Consider the following 22,497-nt stretch of genomic DNA (forward strand, 5'->3'; position numbering starts at 1 on the left):
TATGACATCTAACTATATCCGACTAAGCCACCATTTCCAACTACTCTCGGTCGAAAAATTAATATTCACATTAGTTTAAACTATATTAGGCAAATTAATATGAATGAAAATTTTAGGCATGAGTATATAGAGGGGTAGTTTGTAATGTACCCTTTTCTTTTGTCACTATGCCTCTCTAAATTTTTATTAGATTGCAATTGTTAAATTTCTTATTCAAAGAGTAAGGATGCAAATACCCTTTTATCTTAAAAACTGTTATTAGTTTGAACAGAAAGCAAGTTGTGAATGAAAATAATAACATTAAGACTATAATAAATGAAATAAAGAAAAACACATAGCCTAGGCCTACGTTCAATTGTGGAGTAAGGGTGGAATATGTACATTCTAATTTTTAATATCAGATTAAGAGAGCTGCTAGTATAAGCTATTCTATTGTTTAGTTCAAGACTAGTATAAGAAGTAATAATTATATTTGATATAAAGTTGCTATTAAAGTATTAAAAAATAATAAAATTGTATTGGAAATTAGTAATGTTTTATATCAAAGGACGAAAATACTATTGAGTATATATTAAAGTAGTAGTAGTAAATATTATTTTTCTAAAATGATTATTTTTTTTAGAGAAATTTGTATATAACATCTTGTCTGTTAGCGAAATTATAGTTTACACTGTACATTTCACAATTTACAACTTGAGCCCTATAATTTAGTGAATATGTATAAAATAATCTACTGTTAAATCTGTTAGTTAAACTTGGAATGTGTTGCGGTTTGTGATAATATGTTGTAGTGCGTGACAATGCGTTGCAGTGTGTAACAATGCGTGATGGTACCGATAATTATGTGACAATTATTTTTCAAAAGAGAGAGAGAGAGAGAAGAGAGAGAAAGAATAGCTGAAACGATGTGTAATTAAGTGATACTTAATCTAAGGCAATATAGTAATTATGGATTACTATTAAATAATTTTTTAAAAGTTGTATTGAATAAGATGAGAGAGAATGATGAATTACTATACCAGAATAAACTAAGATGTTGTTTAGTTACCGTACCAAATAAGGAGGCTTATTTTAAAATAAGACTATTCTTATTCCAAAAGTAAAAGAGGCATAATGCAAGGTGTGAAAAAAAACTATATTCATACATATGACTTCATTGGATAACACTTCTGCTGCCATTACTATCTCATTGTACAGCAAGTCTTTGGAAGAAAAGAAATGTATATATATATACACGCAGGAATCAGGTTGAGACAAGAAAGGCAGGGAGAGAGGTTATCTTGTGTTCTAATTCGGATTCTTTCTTCGGTGCAAATGCATGCTCTGTAATGCTACATATCTTCAAACTGACACCAGAGATGCACAGAGGTGATCCAGGCTCACCTTTCTCTATTTGCTTGTCTAGCTGCGAGAGAAGCTTCAAAGCTTTGATAGTGCAATGTCCATGACATCAACAAAGAAGTCTGAAACAAGCACAATCATGGTGAGGAATCAGTAAAGCAATTGCGATATAGATGAATAAGAGGAGATGAAACAACTGCATACCAGCATCTTCCTTAGTGAAGCAGAGTGGAGGAGTAATTCTGAAAACATTCCCGTGGAAGCCACCTTTCCCAACCAATACGCCCATCTCTATGGAAGTGATAACATCGAAATTAGCAAGTGATAAACTCAATCAGAATTAGATAAAATGACTGTCAAAGCTTCTACTTCAGAATACTTAATCAGGCTGCAGATGTTAAAGATCAAACGTGCCAGATTTTGCAACCTAAGAAGATGTAATTCATTTTCCGCGCCAATAACATACAAGATGTTCTGATGTTTTTGAGAGAGAGAGAGAGAGAGAACCTTTCATGTGCTCCATGACATGCAAAATTTCTGTTTTGGCTGGGATTTTCTGTTGGTGATCAGTGACTAATTCGACTCCGAGCATCAAGCCTCTTCCCCTAACATCACCAATGACTATGCAAACCAGTTAAATTTTAACTAGTTAATGAAAGATTCCATCCTGGATGTGCAAATAGCTCAATACCGTATAACTAGCAAGTTTCATTACATTGCATGCAAACTTATACTGATCCATATAAAGCATGATAGTAAGATAAATTAGCAAGGCACACAGTAAACACTTATGGCAGGGAACTAAGCTTACTATTATGCTTTTCCTGAAGGTTTCTGATGCGATCTTTCATGTAAGAGCCAACAATATATGCATTTTCTTGAAGCTTTTCTTCCTCGAGAACTCTAAGAACCGCAAGCCCTCCGGCAGTACAGACAGGATTACCGCCAAATGTATTGAAGTAACTGCGTCGAGTCAGGACTTGAGCAATCTCTGGAGTTGTCACCACTGCACCAAGAGGGATTCCGTTACCAATACCCTGTGAAATTGAAAGGAGCACTTACAGACGAAGAAGTTCACTCGAATTGAAGACAATAAGTCATGTAACTCAAAAAGTATTTGCTAAGAGAGAGTTGAATATAAACAGGAGCCAAGCAATATCTGTAATGTGAAAGCAAAATGACTATTCACCTTTGCCATAGTAACTATGTCAGGTACCACACCATGGGCCTCAAATCCCCAGAAGTGGCTTCCAAGGCGTGCAAATCCTGATTGAACCTCATCTGCTATACAAAGGCCTCCAGCCTTCTTAATGGTTTTATACACGGCAGGCAAGTAACCTGGAGCTAATTCAATAATTCCACCTACTCCCTGTTAGAAAGACAAGCAATTCGTTTACTGAAGAAAAGAAAATGTTTCAACAAATCTGAAGATCTGAAATTATAACCGAGTATTTATTGTTAATCTCACAAAGGGCCTTCTCGAGTTGAGCAGCTTTAACTAATAAGTATTGTACTATTTTGGCAATAGTAAGATGAAATAGAATGATGGGGTTGATGTAAACTGCATACCTGTATGGTTTCAGATATGAAACCTGCAATATGACCGGAAGTTCCAAAGTTGATGATTTCTTGCACATCTCTAGCATATTTTTCTCCGTCTGAACCAAAAAGACCTCTATATGGATCTGGATTCACTGCATGGTGCACTCCACTCTGCTAGCAGCAGACCATAATCAGAAATTAGGAGCTATTAGCTATATGTTGATTGATAAATCAACCATAAGAAAGATTAACATTTTCTCAACCTTGGACTACCATATTTATTATCCAACCTCTACATCTTCCCAACAATTGTACAGCCAAACACATATACAACTTCTCTGACTGAATTAACATGTCAATTATGATAAAAAAACTAAAAACAAATTATAGAACCAACATGCACAAAGAACATACATGACAGAAACAATATAGCATCATCTAGAGCTAAAATTACCTGCATCAAATTGAACTTCCAGTTATTTTGAGCTGTTGCACCCATTGTTCCAGCTGCATTGCCATGATATGCATTTCTAACTGATATGATATCATGGCAACCAGTATAGAGGCGAGCCATCATCATGGCAAGTTCATTAGCTTCTGTACCAGAATTTGTGAAGAAAACTACCTATAAAGAATGGCAAGGGAATAAGAAAAGAGAAGTGAGAGAGAGAGAAAAACAAAAAAGGCATGACGAATGAATGATACAGAAGTAAATCATGATACCTTGAGATCACCAGGCATCTTAGAAGCTAATGCCTCGGCAAAATCAGTAATGGCATGATTCAGGTATACAATAGTAGAATGCTGAAGACATTTCGTTTGGTTGGTGATGGCTTTGACAACTTTAGGATGGCAATGCCCACAACATACAGTGGCTATACCGGCAAAAGCGTCGAGGTACCTATGCCCATCCTCATCAAACAGGTACTGCATTTTCCCTTCAACTATATTCAACTGTAGAACAAACACATTTTCAGTATAATTTCTAATTACGCATCGACTATAGATATCTCAATCTCTTAACCACTATGAACATATCCGAGTATGCAGCGTTGGGCTCTTTGTTTTCAATAACTTCAAGGCATAAGGATCATATCATTTTTAGAGCCCATTTCATTAAAGCCTTTCTTTTGATGAAGCAGAGAATACATACTTCTCTTAATCTCTTTCTCTTCTTTAGAACAAAGAGTGTCATACATTAATTGAAGAAATGAAATGGTAACCGATTCTGATTATTAAAGAAAAGAAAAAAAAAAGACAACCCAAAACTTACCAACTCACAATATCTATAAAGTGATTAAGTTCGTGGCAACTTTTGCTGCACTATGAGACATTACATAAAGAAGTAACTACCAATCAAGAAACCGATAAGTTCCAAATTCGATAATTATCATATAATGAGAAAACTCCTAAAAAATTCACCTTAAACTTTAAGAGTTAGGAAGCATAATTAATGATAGAATTAGAAGCAACGTACGGGCTTCTTATAGAAGCAGAACATAGAAGGGCTCAAGAACTCGGCACGCTTCTTTAAGATCTCAGCAGCCGTGGGGCCCTCGTAGGGAAGAGGTTTGTGATCGAAGGGGGCATTCTGGGAAGGGGGGGGATTGTTTCTCTCTCGTGGAATGGCGTCGGCCAATTTGGAGAGCCTCCTCACGAGAAGCCTCTTCATCGTTCAAAGAACGAAAAAGACGAGCCCTTGGTGGGAAAAACAGCCAAACTTCTATCTCTCTCTCTCTCTCTCTCTCTCTCTCTCTCTCTCTCTCTCTCTCTCTCTCGTACGAGGAAGCGAGAGGGAGGGAAGAGGTTTTATATATAGGAAGAGAAGGGGTGTTTAGGGAACTAAAATGACAAGTTTAGCCCTTGGGTGTTGCCTAATTTACGAAGTTAACTCACTAGTACGTTGAACATAGCCGGTAAAAAGGAATTTTATATAGATGATGCCCCTGGTATTGCGTGACACTATTTTAAGTAAGCAGTGGAAGTAGGGATAAAAGTTTTGTTATCCACCGATAAGAGAGTTTTTATCCACTAAGAATGTTCCCCAGAACATAGCCGAGTTAGACTGTTTAGAGGAGTGAGGATTAAAAACAAAAAAAAAAATACCAATGATCCCTAGAGTTAACTATTCTATTATTAGATTGCCTCTATGTTTTATTCCCAGTATGTCACTACGGAACACTCATCAGGTACTTTGGTATCCTCTGATGTAGCACAAGCACTCAAAACATATAATAGTAACTCTCATCACAATAGATAAGAATTTTACTCCGTGAGAAAAAGCGAGAACTCTTACAAGATAGAATAGAATTATTTTGAGTTCTCTCCAATTGGATAGATGTGCCTCTCTTTCTCTAGTTCAACTCCACCACTGTGCTATAAGTTATAATTGATCTTCCTCAAACACTCAGACTCAAATATCTCCTCACCCAATGATAGAAAGGGAAGTTACTTCAGATTAGGGTTCCTTAGATGGGATGGATACTTTTGGTTTGTGTCTAGCCCTAAATAGAGGTGAGGAATATCTATGATATTACTAAAAGAATCATAGATATTCCAAATCTGAAATCAAATATGAACTTTCATTCTCAAATCTGTGCATATCGTCTTGACACCTTTCAAATGTCATCCGAACGCCACTTAAATTTTCTTAAACAACTTTCTTATACTGATGTCCAATGCCATTTACTCCCATTTGAAATGGTTTTACTACTTGCATGCTAAATTTGCTTTTCTTTAAACTTTTGCTCGATTTCTTCCCACAATGTTATGTTCCATGAGCAATGTCTTAATCATACATAATACTAGATCGTAAATCATAAATAGTTAGTATTTTATGTCCATCAATTTGTCATTATAATATCTTACACTAAGAATAATTAATCTTTAATATTAATTGATAATTACCCAGATAAATCCCTAATATCTTTCAAAGATCCACTCCACAATACTCAAATGTGTTATGGTAAAGAGAGGAGATTTTACTGTTATCCGCATCAACCTAGAGACGAGAACAGCAATTCATGGTCATGCTATGTGTTTCTAATAAATTTCCAATTGCACATTCAAACAACCATTCCATGATCAGCTAGAGCCACCCAAATTGCACTCACAAGTCACGAGTGTCAATAAAAATCTAAGTAATTTTTTAGCATACAAATAATTGATGGTTACATTTGCCAAGAGGAAAATGGCAAGCAAATCTACAGGAACTTTGTTTAAATACATCAATATTTTTTTCCTTTTTACATAAGAACAAGATTCACTAGGCATTCATCAACATAAGAACAAGATTATTTTGTTATAGTATTTCAATTCACTATGCTTCTAGTGCAAATAAATAAATAATGTTATACTACCAAGTTGTCAAGTGACGTGCAAGCAATAATAAAACCTATCTGCAACGTTGTAATACTTCCACATCACTAACTTGATGCCCTTCTGTGTATTACCCTCTTAACTTTCCGGCATTCACCAGAACAATTGCATTTCTAACACTAAGCTTGCGCTTAACACTTAATAAATGGCAAGCCATTATCACACAAAAGCAGTTCTTATACCCCTGTCAGTTCCTTCATATTAAGTTTAATGCCATAGAGTTGAGCTAAAGAAAACAACAGTAATTTTCTAAATAGTTTTCGGAATCACAAGCTTTAATTCTTTTTTCTCTTTGCAGACAACTAGGTTGTAATGCTGAGCAATGCGATGATCTAAACGTTGTGATCAACAAGTTGGTGGCCATTATTTTGCAGAACATCATCATCAATCATTTTGAAAGAAAAGGAGAACGTTTGTTGTAGTCTTTCATTTACCTAACTTGCTGATTTATTACGTTCGTCCACCTTAAAGATGATGTATGCGATCACGCAATCACTTATCATCAAGTTTAGCTTGCAGCACTTCCCTACAAAAACCCAAAGCATGCCTGTGAGTGGGATTTAATGTCTGAGACAGCAACTAGGAACAAACTTTTACCCAAGTGGGAATTAATAATTCGAGTAGAGCAACTAGGAGTATACTCTTCATAACCCAAATCAAACAAACTTGATAACATCTTTGAGACATTAAGTAAGACTGTCCTATTTTTGTTAAGCACAATATTAGTTGTAGGAAATTTATCCCTCTATATGTATATACCCAAATGCTTCTCCTTTATTTTCCATTCATAAACAACATATCAAAGAACAAACACCTTTCAAATCCCAGTGTCCATTAGCTCAAGAATAAAAAACTGTTGGTTCAGGAATCAAAGACCAGTTGGATCCACATCACACTTTCATTTATTTTTCCCCCTTGATCTTATCTAATTGCAGAACCAGAAGAGCCCATGAAAAGAGAAGACCTTAAACTTCAATTAACATATCAAGCCACATTAGATAGATACCAATTAAACATGCAACATTGCAACTTTATACAAGAATGATTAGTATCTGCAATGGTCCACATAGTACTTTTATCCATAGGCGATAATGCCAATTTCTCAAACTTTAACATGGGCAGATTTTTTTACTTTCCCAAGTAGTTAACATATAGGACACCTCCAAACCTTTAACACCATGCAAAAGATGGCTACTGCCTCCCTTCTTGCCACACTCAATACACAACCATATATAGATCAACCATTGGACCTGCTTATTTGGCCAACAAAAGTGCAATACCATGGGAAATCATCAAGAAAGCTGTTGAGCACAAGGCATGCAGTACATTTTGATACATGAAGGATTCAGCAATGGAGACAAAGAAGGAAAGGCATAGATTTAACTTGTGCTGCTTGAGACCTTCAGTACATAAACCAAATGGAGATTCCTTTAGAGAGGGGAGGTCCACTGAATGCGCGCAGAGACACAAGGTTCATTGAATGTGGACAGTTTGATCTGGTGCTCAAATTAAATTATTCTTATATCAAAACGCCACGCAAGAGTTGTACTGATCAAAGAAGTACTTAATGCATGAGTGCTACTCTCTAACTAAGACGTGGCATCCGCTATTTTTTCTCACTTGGACCCTCAATACATCACATTTCAATCAGCTATGCATGTCATTATAAAATGATAAAGCTCTAACTCAATGATCATTTGAAACTAAACAAATAATGAAAAAGCTACATACTGGACAAGAATTAAACACATTATATGAGCAACCCTTATCTGATGAGTGGGATGACACTAAGAAATATATTAACTCACCCCGGCAGGAATTTTAGGTCAAGCCAAGATTCTTTGTCGCAAAATAAGTCTGATGACTCTGGGGACTTCGGTCCTACCCCTTTACAGGTAACCATTGGAAGTAAAACACGAGTAGAACTCTCCATCATGAGATTGTTTCAATATGATCCAGCGTGTCGTTTGTTCTGTGACGTTGATAACAGGTAATAAAAGATCCTATATACTGTGGCAACTGATGTATCCCTTCTACCAATAAGAACATTTCAGAGAGTTTACCTGAAAACTACAAATCACAAGATTCTCGCGCCAATTAATTTTACTGCATGAAGGTTAAAGTACTTCGAAGATCAGTGCTAAAGTAAGGTCAGGTTCTAGAACTCTATTCATTTGCATTGAAAAGGTAAATAAAGAGAGCAATCTAGCAGAAAAAGGGCAGACTTAAAAGACCTGTTGAAACACCCAAACCTCCAAATACAAATGTATACCACATGGGTAAATTTCCCCACGCGATGTATTATGTGACATGTAGTAATATATTTCCATAAGGCACATAGAAATATATGTTTATACCATAAATGATCTCAAGCAATATGAGTCATGATACAAGTTCCACATGCCACAACAAGCCTTCAAAAATACACATCCAAAATACAACTCCAATGTCTAAAATACTACTCCAATCATAACACCCTCACAGGAGTTTAATACAACTAATAGAAATAACACTAAATAAAGTAAAGTCAGCTACTCCTCGCTACCTGCAACTGCTTCCCTTAGCTCTGAAATGATGCCACCAAGAGGTGGTGAGCCCAACGAGTGGAATCCATACAATCTATAACATTGAAATCACAGGTGCATATTCCAATGTATGCCTATAGTTGCTAATAATAGAATAAGCTTATTTAAATGACTTACAATAGTTACTAAATCAATACAACCGATAAAGACTACAAGGTACTATCCTTGAACATGCCAACTCCTAATTATATCATGATAAGCTTGATACAACATCTTATTCATATAAAGCTTAATCATAGCATTTACATGTTATGCTTAGAAGTAAAAAGAGTAGTTTTTTTCATATTCACGCAAGTTAAGGAGGTTTAGTCATTACATGCTCATCAAGGTATTAATCGTGATTTATCGTAGCTCACCGAGCCATTTACCACATAATTTAGATATTCTCCAAAAATTATCCATCATATAACCATCCATCATCTCATAGAGATATATATACATCTAGCGGTATTGTCACCCAAACATGCATAGCGACACTACATGTGATCGGTTGTCTGTAGCTATAAGACTAAGAACATCGATCGTAGGCCCATATCTCACTACCTCTAAATCTGCCCTCGGCGGAATAGTCTAGAGCCCTCAGCTCATCAGTGGACGTCCTAATCCTACGTCGTTAGGTATCACTAGAGATACATCTCTGCCTCATAATTAAGTTCTTACTATCATCATAATCTAGTTCTGACCATGAAGAGTATACTATCAATCATTACACATGTCAAGATATATCATGATACACTAAATGCATGTGTTAATACTAACATTCCTACAATATCATGAAAAGTACACTATCAACAACTACGCATACCAGGATACATAATAATTATACTAAATGTATATGCTAACACCATCATTCTTATAACATCAGGAAAAGTATAATAGCAACAATTATATTATTCTAGACTTGTATAAACTCTATTCGCCTAGGTCTCCACAGTACTCTAATTCCCCTCAACTAGCCGGCTCCTCCGGAATCCCAAAATCTTCCGTGTCAATCCTAACAATTCACGCAAATAAAGCCATACGTAAGGTTAGTGAATTAATAGAATTAATTACCTTATTAGAGAATTTAGGTTTAGGCATATCACATGAGTTAATTACCATATTAGATAATTTAGGTTTAGGCATATCACATGAGTCAAGGGTTCCCTAGGGTGAGTTTCATGTCATCATAAAATTCACACTATTTAGATAATAAGAATTTGTCTTTAGGAGAGTGGTTAGGCTAATTAATCACGTGGGGATAGGGAAATGGGGCTATAGGGTCCAAATAACCTCATTTGGACTAGGCTGCTGCATAGGTAGGGTGTTGAGTTGGCCTCAAGCCCAACCCAATAGGCAAGGGTGGTATAGCTCATGGGTTGCTAGATCGAAAACTAAGGAAGGAATGAGGCCCACTAAAGATAAATATTCATATTTAGCAATGAGGAGATAAATAATTTAGCAAGTGTGGTGCATTGTCTAGCATAAACATTCCCACTAAAGATAAATATTCATATTGTCGCAATAAAGTGCATTGAAAAAATGATTGTCTTGCATGTAGGGATCAATAGAAGGAAAAGGCAAATGTGATAGATTTTGAAGATGAGGCTGATAATTTAGATTTGAATATTGCACTTACCAGTTCAGATGTGTGGATTTGGATTCTGGTTGCACTTTTCATATGAGTACTCATCGTGATTGATTTTGCACTTTTGAAGAACTAAATGAAGACATAGTTTTTATGCGTAATAAAAATACCTGTAATATTGAAAGAATTGGCACAATTCGTTTGCAGTTGCATGCTGAATCAGTGAGAGAGTTGACAAGTGTTCGATATGTTTCTGATTTGAAGAAGAATCCTATCTCATTAAGTGCATTGGAATTGAAAGGCTTCGCAATCACAATGAAAGATGGAGTTTTGAAAATTGCATTTGATAATTTGGTTGTGATAAAAGGCTTTCAGAAAAGGAATTTGTATTGTTTGCAATGCAATTTATAATATGCAGATATGGTCATAAATCACAAAGCCTAGATTTGAAGAATGTGATCTCTGGGAGAGTTGTAACTCTTGGAGAGTCTTCTAACTTGAATCAAGAGCATTTGGAAAATGGCAAAAGCAAAGATTTTTCGCAACAGGTGGAGATTGGAATCCCTATTACTCTGCTAAAGTCTATCAAAATAAGAAATCTAAATTTAAAAGACTCAAGATTGCATAAGGAGATATCAACTCAAAAAAATTTGCAGAAAGAAAAGTTAATTGCAGTTAGTAGACTGAAGAGGAAAACTTAGAAGTCTGCACGGTATACTGATAGGATGGCATATGCACTTTCGATTGTTCACGACGACAGTACAGTATTACGGACCAGATCTGGAACGATCCGCCCGTAGGATGATTATGAATTTAGGTGGTACTCGTAAATTAGAGTTCTAATGGCTATGATTTCACCTAAATCAGAGTTCGGGATGAAAAGTTAAAAATAAAATAGTGGAGATAAGTCAGAGAGGGCAGAACGATAAATATCCGATGTTGCGTCGGTCGTCGGAGGGTGGTGGACGGCCAAGGCTGGTGATAGATGGCCGTATTGTAGGGTGGCTGCTGGAGGTAGGAGGTGACTAGGGTTTGGAAGTTTTGGAGGATCTACGACTATGATCTACCCCTAGAAAGATAACGACGATCTAATGGCTACGATAAAATGATAAATACGGTAATGAAAAAATAACTAAACTCAATTAATTCTCAATGCTTGGATGCTTGGATTCTTCGATGTTTAACAAAGAAGCCCTGCCCCTCTATATATAGAGGTGTGGTATAATGAGTCATACTCGGACTTAGCCCTAAAGGCTGACACGACTCGAATTAGAACTTGTCTTAAAGGCTTACATGACTTAATTAGACTTGCCTTAAGAACTGTTGTGACTTATTTGGACTTGCCTTAACTAGACTTGCCTTAAGGGCTATCATGATTTATTTTGACTTGCCTTAATGGCTCATATGACTAAACTAGACTCGACTCAATTTGACTCCTAACCCATATGGTCGGATCATAACATACAATTATGATTGGGGTCAAGGTCCGACATTGTTTGGACTTGACTAATTATTTGTATATTTGATTGCTTGGAATTAGTGTGGTGCACTCACTCATTTTGCATTGGTGGAGACAGTTTGTTTGGCGTCTTTGAAGTCTCACCATAGTTGATTACTTTTATATTTGGGGTGGTGCATACACACTTTGCAATGATGAAGACCATTTAAAGTTCTTTGAAATTTTGAAATTTTGCAATATTTGATTGTTTTGGATTTGGTGTCATTTGACACGAATTTGTAGTCGGTGCATCTGGGGATTTGTAATCACTTTGCATTGGTAGAGAGGAATTTGGTCGAAGTCTTGGAATTTTCGCCAAGGTGGAGAATTGTTGTTTTTAGCTCAATTCTACAAGAAATTCGAAGGGCGTTCAAAATGCGTTCAAACAAGACGTTCGAATGCCTAAGAAGTGTTCGCATTTACCGAGACTTACAAAAGGGCGTTCGAACACACTCGGGCAACCGTTCAAATGCCCCACAGAGTTTTCCCTTCGTAAGTCAGTCCTATAAATATCTTTAAGATGGGTTTAGGGCAAACTAACTAAGGGGCTTTTGAGAGAGAATATACCTATTGTATTTGGAGAGATTAAAGGCTCGAAAATAATTGTATTTTGCATCTCTACTAGTGAATTGAAGATTGCATCGCCCGTGGATGTAGGCACATTAACGAACCACATAAATCTTATATCTTATTTTCTCTTCTTTGTGGTTTGCATATATTTGAGATTCATGCCTGTGATTGTCTTTGTATGATTATTGCTCTCTACTTGTAACATCATGATTGAGTTTTCTTAAATTGGTGTTATTATTAGCTTTGCTAATATTTGGTTAATACCATCCATTGTTGTTCTATTTGCCCTTGTATTGGGTTAGGGATTGCTTCCGTTTTCCTACCCATTGATTGCTTAACAACAATACCAAGAAGATCCTTAGGTTCGATGAATCACCCATCAAAGTAAATGGCACCCAAGTAATACAAAAGATCGTTGAAAGAATTACTTAGCTTCAAATCTACTAAATTTCTAATAGACATAGTATTCAATAAAACTAACATCTTACTCTTTCCTACAAAATAGTGCAATCTGGCTTTATCATTCATTACACTCAAAAAGGTTACAGATTATTTCCTTCGACCCAGGAAAACAAATTATCCCTATGAATTTCAATTGATGAACCTACGGATTCCTTATTCACGAAATTGAAAAGAATCAAGAAACCCTTACAGGAATTGGAGAAATCCATCTAAAATCCCCAAATTTTCTTCCAGAAAGTTCAAGAATAACTCACCGATCGACGGCCATGACGAGTCTCTCGCGCTCATCCCCCGACCATCATCTCCTTCGCAGAGGAAGAGCGAGAATAAGAGGAAGAAATGGAGAATTTTGAGATCTTTTGGCGGGAAAAGGAGGTTTTTTTTTTCTCGTCCCTGCCCTGCAAGAGAGAGAGAGAGAGAGAGCAGAAGAGTATGAACTGGGCCAATCTTAGTAGAAACTTGGGCCTTATGGATAAAAGTTTAGGCCCATTTGGGAACCTAACTCTATATAGGGTTTCAAATGGGAGTTCTTTAAAACTTAGCCTCTAAAATTAAAATCTAATTCTAATTTCATAACCAATTTAATTGGAAGATGCCAATTTTCTGTTATACGTAACAATTTATACTAATTTGCTAAAAAAAAAAGTTGGAGCCACTTTGAGCAAGTTTTTGACTAATCTGCTCTTATTATCAAAATTTATTATCATTCTACTATAATTTTCAAACTATTTTATTGAACATACACTTAGATTTTTTTTTCTTAATATAAAAATTTGAATAATTTATGAATAATTATACTTAGACTTCTTGAATTATTATTGGTTTTCCCTCACTGCTTTTTTTGGTACCCACATATATTTCTTAAACTAAGAAAAATATCTATATATACCTTTTTAAATAAAGAAAAAAAGTAAACATATGAACCTCTAAATAAAAATTAAAAATTTATTTTATGTGAGTGCTTGCGGTGAAAGAATGTTTGAAAAGTATATAAAAACAATATAGTTCATGAGAATCTAAGTAAAATTAACCCTTTTAAACGAGATGAAATAGATCTAACAATTCATAGTAAAAAAGAAAAGAAAATAAAACATAGAATAAAAATTCCCTAGAATAAAGGGGAAGGGAAATTAATATGATATTTAATTCTAAATACAACTTGGATTGGATATTTTGCCATGACTCCTCCAACTAGTTTAATTAATTAAGAGGCAAAATTCTTGCATGCCATTCATTAAATTCTTTCTACTAAAAGCCAAAACATGCAGTACTTCCATGGTTTATGTAGGCAGATACCCAACCAAAATGTCTTGTCCTTTCCCTGTAGATGATGTTCATTCTTTCAAGATGTTTATTATTATTATTATTATTATTATTATTATTATTATTATTGTTGTTGTTGTTATTATTATTATTGTGGATATTTCCTTCCCTTTCACCCTCTCTTCTTCTATGTTCAACTTTGCAAACTTATATATATATATATATCTTGCCACTTTATACCTTGACTGGTTTTGTTTTTATTGTTACGATTGCATGTGAATGTACTTCCCAAAGTGATCCCCTCACGTGACCTTTGGTAGTATTTCACAAGGATCCACATAATATATTCAAATTTCTGGCCATAAACATAGATAATCTTTTTTTCTCTCAAAAGAAAATTTAAGTGATTAGTGAAATATTTGAAAAATATTATCCTTCTACTTCTAATTAGTGTTAGTCTGATTAATTATTTAGGGATAAATTACACTTTACCCTCTTTTTGATTTTTGATAAGTAAAATCTAATTTGAGGATGATGGAGATAATACGATCATTTAGCAACTTATTTATAGCAAAAAATATTAGTGTCAATGAACCACAAGAGCTTAAATATTACCTAATTATAATTACTTATTAATTTTGATATGATACCACCTTAAATCTTTCTAATATATATATATATATATATAATATATGATTTATATGCATGTGACATGGCAACTTGATGGAAAGAAGATCTATAACAATTGTGAGTTACTTGCAATAACTAATATAAACCTAAACCCTAATGATCAGTATTATATATTCCTAATCTAACAACTTGTCATACTAGGTTTTACTTACGTCAAAAGAGTACCTAAACACTGCTTAAATAGCTAACCCAATTAATCTCATCGGGATTTGTCTTACAACTATAATGAAGATAACAAAATGGGGATTATAGCATTAACTACTGTTAATTAATAACATAATCGTGAGACAAAGGCAACTCATTATATGGGTACAGGCCTATATATGAAGAGTACTGATGCCTTCTAAAAAGAACAAAGTTTACAACAAGGAGAGGGTTCACGAGAAGTTTGTCAAAATACATGCAGCCAAATATGGGGCTCCGCAAATTGCATCATAAAAGGATTATTAAAGCTACGAGAAAAAGAATAGGATAAAAATGAGTACCATCTCAGTAATATATTTCTATCTTCTCAGAGAGAGAGAGAGAGAGAGAGAGAGAGAGAATGGTTTATTGTTTTTTCCAGTATAATAGGGGCTGTAAGGAATGTTGAAGACAAAAAGGTTAAAAGCTAAAGGTCATAGAAATGATAGATGAGATGATGTATATGTGTGTATGTGTGTGTGTGATGCAAGGAGGGATTAGACTACACAACTTTGCACTGCAATTAAATTCTCATCATTCTTCAAAACATGTGAGGGAAGGCCATCAGTCAAGTCATGGCACAAAAGAATCTTCTTGAGCTCCTACATATTTGCAACTAACCATGCATGCTCATGAACCAGCATATTTCTCATTAGATATCTTTGTTGGAAGTCAAGGCATACTTGTCAATATAAAGGTGTAATCAAATTGATCATCCAGATCAATTTAAGTGCCAGGTAGTACGTTAATCGCATGCTTCCACGATTTTGATCGTGTATTTGGCGGTATTCTTTTTATCAAGTATATATATATATACAAAGATAGGGCTTTAACAAGTGTCAACATTTAGCTCAGATATATAGTAACTTAATGTTTTAGCATCTCTTTTTGAAGAAGAAAAAAGAAAAAAAAGGATAATTTCCCTTGTGATGATGATGATGATGATTGATGGAAAGACAACAAGAAGTAGTGGCAAGTTGTCGTATAACAATTGGAATCCAACAGCTAGCAAATCTGATGACTGTAGTCATTCATGTCGAATGTGGTGGAGGCAAGTGAGGAGTAGTCTAGCTTCCGAGACCAAGAGCAAAACACTGGGGGAAGTAGCCAAATAAACTGTCAAGTTTTGATGGGTGTCATTAAAAAAGACATTCTCGCGTGAGTCATCTCTTTTGGTCTTGTACCCTCTCCTTTGTCTACCATTTTTTAGGGTTAATTACTCCAGAACTAACCCCCGTGAATCATAATATATATATATATATATATATATATATATATAGACATTTTTATTTATGTACTTATTTATTTATTTGTTGCGATGTTTCTTTAGACGTACTATTTCTCTGTCTTCTTGACAGTGTTAGTAAACAATATCAAATGACTAACTTACCTTCAATTATTATTATTTTCTTTTTTTTTCTTCAAAATTAAGAGTAAAATTGATATCGGGAAGACCTAACTAGGCGTCAATGGCAGTCACATGATATTTTTTAAGGGATTTTTATATAATTGCCGACCGAACATTTTAAAATGTCATAATTGCCATCGAAATTATTGTGCTATTTTAAAAATATCATTATGCTAGTTAAGTTAACTAATCATGATATAAACATAATTTAGATCTAAAAAGGACTATTTTGCCATTATATATAGTTTAAAAGCTATCCAATATTATATATAATACTATAGTACAATGAAATATATCTTATTTTAGGTGGTACAAAAATTGTTGATAAATATTTTATACCATAAACTTAAAAAGGGGGATATTTTAGTCGCTTATATGTGTTTATTAATTTTAATAATAATATATTAGGAATATTTTTTAATAGAAAAATCTATCCAACTAATGGAAGAGGTATTTTGAAGGTTTTACATAATGAAGTAAATCTATGTCGAAATGAATAACAGTTCAAGAATCTATAGATAAAATTATCCCACATTTTTATAAAATAATTATCCCATATTTTTATAATTCCACAAGTAAATAGGGTTCTTACATAATTATCATTGAAAGCATTTACAATATCATAATTTGCGCTACATTCTTTAAAATATCATAATTATTAATTATTATTACATTTAAAGGAATTCCTAATATATGGTTGTTAAAATTAATTAACACATATAAATAATTACAATACTCTTTTTTTTTTCAAACTTTAAACTGTACTATATTTATCATTATTTTTTCTTGCAAAAACAATATTTTTTTTCTTTTACCGTGATATTAAATAACATCTGATAATTTATTAAACAATTTATACAACATTGAAATGATCTTTTTATAATGTAAGTTCAACTAATTTAAATTTGGTTATATTTAGCTCAATAATTCCATACCAATTATGATGCTAAAATATAAGACAACAAATAGTTTTCTGTTCATCGTGGATATCTTTTGGATTTGTTTGAGTATGTGTAACATTATGACTCATGTCAGTTGGAAGACAAATATCACGAGTTGCAAGTGTGATTTTGCCTTCTAGTTGCATGGAAATTTGTGTAACATAGTTGTCTTTGTGAACTTTATCTTTTATATATATGGTCCATGATAACTCAATTGTTACTCTTGTAGGGCCAAAGTGGCATCTCCAAATATTTAAATCCCCAACTCAAATTTGTCATATTTATCTTGATGTTATATATATATATATATATTGTTAGTCGACTTCAATTCATGTAGAGTGAGTGATTCTTGGTATTTATAATGGAAGATATGTGACATTTCGCTAAGTATACTCAAAATTGCTAACCATGTTAGTGACTTTTGCTAGCTTAAATATCTAACTCCAATAGATGTTTATATTAACTAATACGACATGGCATCCGCGTTAGTTAAAAGTAACATATTTAACTTAATCAAATAATAAGTTTTAACCTCAACCATGTACATATATATTATATAAATATAATGTAGTTTTTTTTTCATCTTTAGAGTTTATCCTAATAATTTTCCTTTTTGAATAAGAAAATACAATATATTACCTCAATAGGGCACAAAGTACCTCATATTTTGGAGAGAATACCTAGTGTATTCCTATAAGATAAGCTAAATAAAGAGGTAGGAACAAATTCAGCTCGAAAAGCTGTTAGTTAACTAATTCTAGGACTAAATAATAGAAGATAATTAAGTGAAAAATATCCCAATCCTCGATAAATTACCTTCTTAAGGGAATAAATGGCAAACAAACTCAATAATTTGAAAAGGGAAAGGAAAACAAAATAGTTGAAATTATAATTTACTCTACGTTGTTTGCAGTGATTTCAACTTACTCTCGTGCACTTCAAACTAAACAGTTAATCCGTGAGTGATCTACACCAAGTTATAATTGCTAATTCAGCGATAACCGATAGATTAAGTGCTTAAATTTAAAATACAAAATAATAAATAAATTAAAGATTGATTTAAATAATAGACGAGTAAACTGCAATCTGCTAAAAATATTTTACTTTAAACCATTTATCCTAGGATGCTTGAAATTTAACTAGTCAAATCAAATGGAAAGAGAAAAGGCATAGGTAACAAGAGACAAAGCCGAGACACGAGCAAACTATACTAGAAAAAAATAAAAGTAAAAATAAAAATGCAATTGTTGGATTGTGATCAGCTAGATTTGGAAGTGGAGGTGTTAGCCAATTACTTGTCCATACATGTGATACGTGATTTGTCTACGTGGAATAAAGACAATCCACGTCGCACTAAGCTATTGGTTGGTTTGATCCAAACACCAAGCCCAAACCCCATCTGGAAGAGGAACTCGATCACGAGTAATAGCAGTAGTAGTACGTAGTAATAGTACAAGGCATAGACAGCCAGCTAGGGTTCAAGTCTGGGTCACGAGATGGCAATTAATTAATATTATTGCAGAGAGAAGAGAGAAGCTAAGAGCTTATTCTAGTCTTTGTGGACGTTACTAAAAATTTGGACACTCGTATATATTTTATTGGCCACCAACGTGAAGGTCTTATAACTGTACTTCATTATGGGCCCCTTTCTGATATGCTTCTCTGCGTATCACTCTCTCTCTCTCTCTCTCTCTTACACTCATTTTATTTACGAATTTATTCTTTTTCTTTTGGATTATGTACACATTTAAATGTTTAGATCTCTTTATTCGTGTTACAACATAAAGGAATAAAACCATCGTTCTTTATTGAGTTTTTTTTGAGTGACCTGCGACTTAACATGATAATAAAACAATGAGATTTTTAGTTGGAATTCACTTTTTATTTTTGATAGTTTTCTTCTTGCAGATCATGGCATGCATGTTAGTTTTGTTTTTGATAGTTCTCCACTTGCCATACTTGCAATAGGGCGGCTCCTCATAAATAATATTCTAAAGGCATGCATTCTTTAATATATACATTGAAACAAGAAAAGTATTTGGGTCATTGTCTTGGAAAATTCAAAATGATTTTCTATTTTGTTGGATCGCCAAGTTCTTACTTAACCTTAATAGAAACCACTGTTCTCTAACAATATACGATCTACGTCATCTCTAGAAAGTCAGCAACGCAAAGCATGACTAAGTAGTAGTTCTGCAAAGTAAAAAAGAAAATAAAAAACAAGATACTGCAAAAAAAAAAAAAAAAAAAAAACTTTTTATATTTTCAGGACAAAATGATTTATGTGGAAGTGTATGTAAGTTGTTTTTAAGAAATTAATATTAAGCCATGCATGCATGCATGCATGTGTTGGTTGGCGCGTGTGTTCTTGGATGCTATGCATGTATAGGCCAATGGGATATTAGACAGGTAATGGAAAAAGAAAGAAAGAAAGAAAGAAAGAAAGAGAGAAAGAAAGAAAGAAAGAAAAAGACTTCATCCCGTGAGGAGCATTTGGTGGCATTCACAACTATCTGCATGATAAGCCAACACCCAAACAACTCCTCCTTTTGACGCCTTCGCTGCTTTCTATGCTGCCTCTGGCCCCTTCACGAGCAGATTCTTTCTGATCTTTCTCCTTCTCTTTCTCCTTCCTCTCCTTCTCCTCATTCTTCTCTCCTCTCTCTCTCTCTCTCTCTCTCTCTCTCTCTCTCTCTCTATATCAATCAAAACCCCACAAATTAATCTACATGTATGGGTAAGTTTTCTTGAAAGGGTAGTATAATAGACTTAGAGTGAGTTTAGTATAAATTTCTGATCAACTAAAAGATTAGCAGGAATTCGAGAAATTCTCTGCGAGGAGTGGTTGACTCAGTTAATTAATCTAATTATTGGAGAGGGCTACCCCTTCACTCTAAGAAAAAGAAATGGAGAGAGAGAGAGAGTGGATGCATTCTTGCATGGCAAGTAATGTGGGCTCCTTTCTCGTGCTATTTCTTGTTGGTTAGTGGAGGAAGAGGAATTAAAGTTTGGTGGCTTATTAATACTCTGGACAATGTCGTGCTACCACGTTGCAAATAATTATTAAACAAAAGCTTTTACGTTTTACTAGACAACACGAAGGACATGCAATGCCACCATGTACAGATCACGACCATCTTATCTGAGTGGGATTTTAAATTCGAATTTGACAATAATGCTTATTCCCTCATTTTAGCATGAAAAATATTAACATTACTGACTCATGTGGTGATAAGTTAATGAATGCGTAATTTATTTTTGATAATTATTTGCTAGACTTCTATATTTCTATCAAAATTACTACAAAACGACATTGAACTATGATTTGCCAAGGCAAGTACTAAGTTAAACATAAAAAAAATAAGATTTGTGAAGGGTAGTTTGGTGATTCTCAGCTAAAATAATCGACTTTTTCTTGAGCAAATTTAATTCATTTCTGTATTGATCAGAAGATCGTACAGAAATGAAGGCTCTCTCCTTCCTTTAAACAGCCTCAAGCCCTCAGAAAACTTCAACTTAGAGAGAGAGAGAGAGAGAGAGAGAGAGAGAGAGAGAGAGAGAGAGAGAGAGAGAGAGAGAGAGAGAGGAGAGGAGAGTATGGTATCTAGGGAGCACAAGCGAGGTGGTCTTCATGAGAAGTTGCAAATACTTCGCTCCATTACTAACTCTCATGCAGTAATTTGTTTATATCTCTGATTCTTTTCTTCCACATTACTCCATTCTTCTACTTTAGTTAGTCATCATTATCGTCGTCGTCGTTGTCTTCTTCTTCTTCTTCCTTTTCAGATTGGTTTTATTAATTTCTACTAACTTGGGACAGGTAAATAAAGCTTCAGTCATAGTAGACGCATCGAAGTATATCCAAGAGTTGAAGAAGAAGGTCATGAGATTGAATCAAGAGATAGATTTCGCTCAAAATAACATCGAGAAGACTCCACTGCCTATGGTACATTGCTGTTATTAATGCATATGATATCTATTGTTTTGTATTCTCTTCGAAAAAGGAAGAAGAAGGAATATAATTCTTGTGCTCTTGTTAATTATTCCATGTAAATATTGTCACAGGTTAGTGTTGAAAACCTAGGGAGGGGATTCCTCATCAACGTCTTCTCATCAAAGAGCTTCCCAGGGCTGCTTGTCTCTATCCTGGAGGCTTTTGAAGATTTGGGCCTCAATTTACTGGAAGCTAGGGCTTCTTGCACTAACACTTTTCGACTCAAAGCGGTTGGAGGAGAAGTAATAAGAGAAACCCTATTTTCGTTAATTTTCTTAAACTCACCAACTTCGTACTATAAAAGCTTTAGCAGTTAGAAAATGATAGTTTTAATCTTTATGTTCAAACTATTCTGAAGAAGTACTATATAATGGCTAAATTTATCATATTCTCTTGAAGTAATTGTATTTAACTACTAAACACCATGGTCTCTAGCGATTTAAACCCTAAGATGAAGAAAACCCTAAAGTCTCTCTCTCTCTCTCTCTCTCTCTATATATATATATATATTATATGTGTGTGTGTGTGTGTGTGTGTGTCTCGTGACAACACTTCGGAAGTTACTAAGGTAAAATCTAGAAATTAAACAAACGTATAGCAAAAGTACAACATAGGATTAGGGCATTGTTACTAAATACACGAAGGACAAAATTGTGGACCATCCTAGAAAGTACAAGGGAATATTAGAATCACTATTAATATGTAATGCACTCTTTTTCAAACAATTACATTCCTATACGCATATTAGTTTATTAGGTTGGAAATAAATATTACTTGTCCCTACTCCTATATTTGATATGTATTTTCCAAATTTCTATAACACAGAACCAGATCGAAAGCGTTGATGTGGGTGTCGTAGAACAAGCAGTGTTACAAGCTATCAAGAATTGCTCCGGAAGTGGAGAGGAAGAGTGATTGTAGTAAAATTTTCTTTAGCATCGGCACAAGCATTTGTTCATCTTTCTCCCCCTTCTTTTGAGTCTTTCTTCTTTTTTTCCCTTTAGTTGCAAGATCCTGTAATGAGAAATGTATTATGTTGTAGAATTATTAGATGAACGTCTATGATCGAATTCAA

At 34.3% G+C, this 22,497-nt stretch overlaps 2 protein-coding genes across 5 annotated transcripts; one reads left to right on the plus strand and one right to left on the minus strand.

Annotated features, from left to right (window-relative positions):
• Positions 1-1,121: 1,121 nt before the first annotated feature.
• On the minus strand, positions 1,122-13,383 carry LOC140791427 (alanine--glyoxylate aminotransferase 2 homolog 3, mitochondrial-like). Of its 4 annotated transcripts, XM_073141993.1 has the most exons (12): positions 13,198-13,383; positions 8,325-8,367; positions 8,070-8,233; positions 6,696-6,787; positions 3,607-3,837; positions 3,338-3,508; positions 2,911-3,054; positions 2,531-2,710; positions 2,153-2,378; positions 1,849-1,962; positions 1,546-1,632; positions 1,122-1,463 (listed from the first exon to the last, which is right to left on the minus strand). In XM_073141993.1, the coding sequence occupies exons 5-12, from the start codon at positions 3,814-3,816 to the stop codon at positions 1,420-1,422; spliced, it is 1,176 nt and encodes a 391-aa protein (XP_072998094.1). In that variant the 5' UTR covers positions 3,817-3,837; positions 6,696-6,787; positions 8,070-8,233; positions 8,325-8,367; positions 13,198-13,383; the 3' UTR covers positions 1,122-1,419. The 4 variants fall into 4 exon arrangements, 3 of the variants coding, with proteins under 3 accessions (XP_072998094.1, XP_072998095.1, XP_072998093.1); XM_073141994.1 differs by lacking the exons at positions 8,070-8,233; positions 8,325-8,367; XR_012109571.1 differs by lacking the exons at positions 6,696-6,787; positions 8,070-8,233; positions 8,325-8,367; positions 13,198-13,383 and adding an exon at positions 4,361-4,668 and having other exon boundaries at positions 1,849-1,946.
• A 7,491-nt stretch (positions 13,384-20,874) lies between these two features.
• Positions 20,875-22,497, plus strand: LOC140791003 (transcription factor BHLH3-like). The gene is made up of 4 exons (XM_073141345.1): positions 20,875-21,103; positions 21,249-21,374; positions 21,494-21,664; positions 22,248-22,497. The coding sequence occupies exons 1-4, from the start codon at positions 21,026-21,028 to the stop codon at positions 22,335-22,337; spliced, it is 465 nt and encodes a 154-aa protein (XP_072997446.1). The 5' UTR covers positions 20,875-21,025; the 3' UTR covers positions 22,338-22,497.

Source organism: Typha latifolia, chromosome 6 (genome assembly GCF_019914945.1).
Source record: "Typha latifolia isolate L0001 chromosome 6, TyphaL0001v2, whole genome shotgun sequence".
Classification (NCBI taxonomy): domain Eukaryota; kingdom Viridiplantae; phylum Streptophyta; class Magnoliopsida; order Poales; family Typhaceae; genus Typha; species Typha latifolia.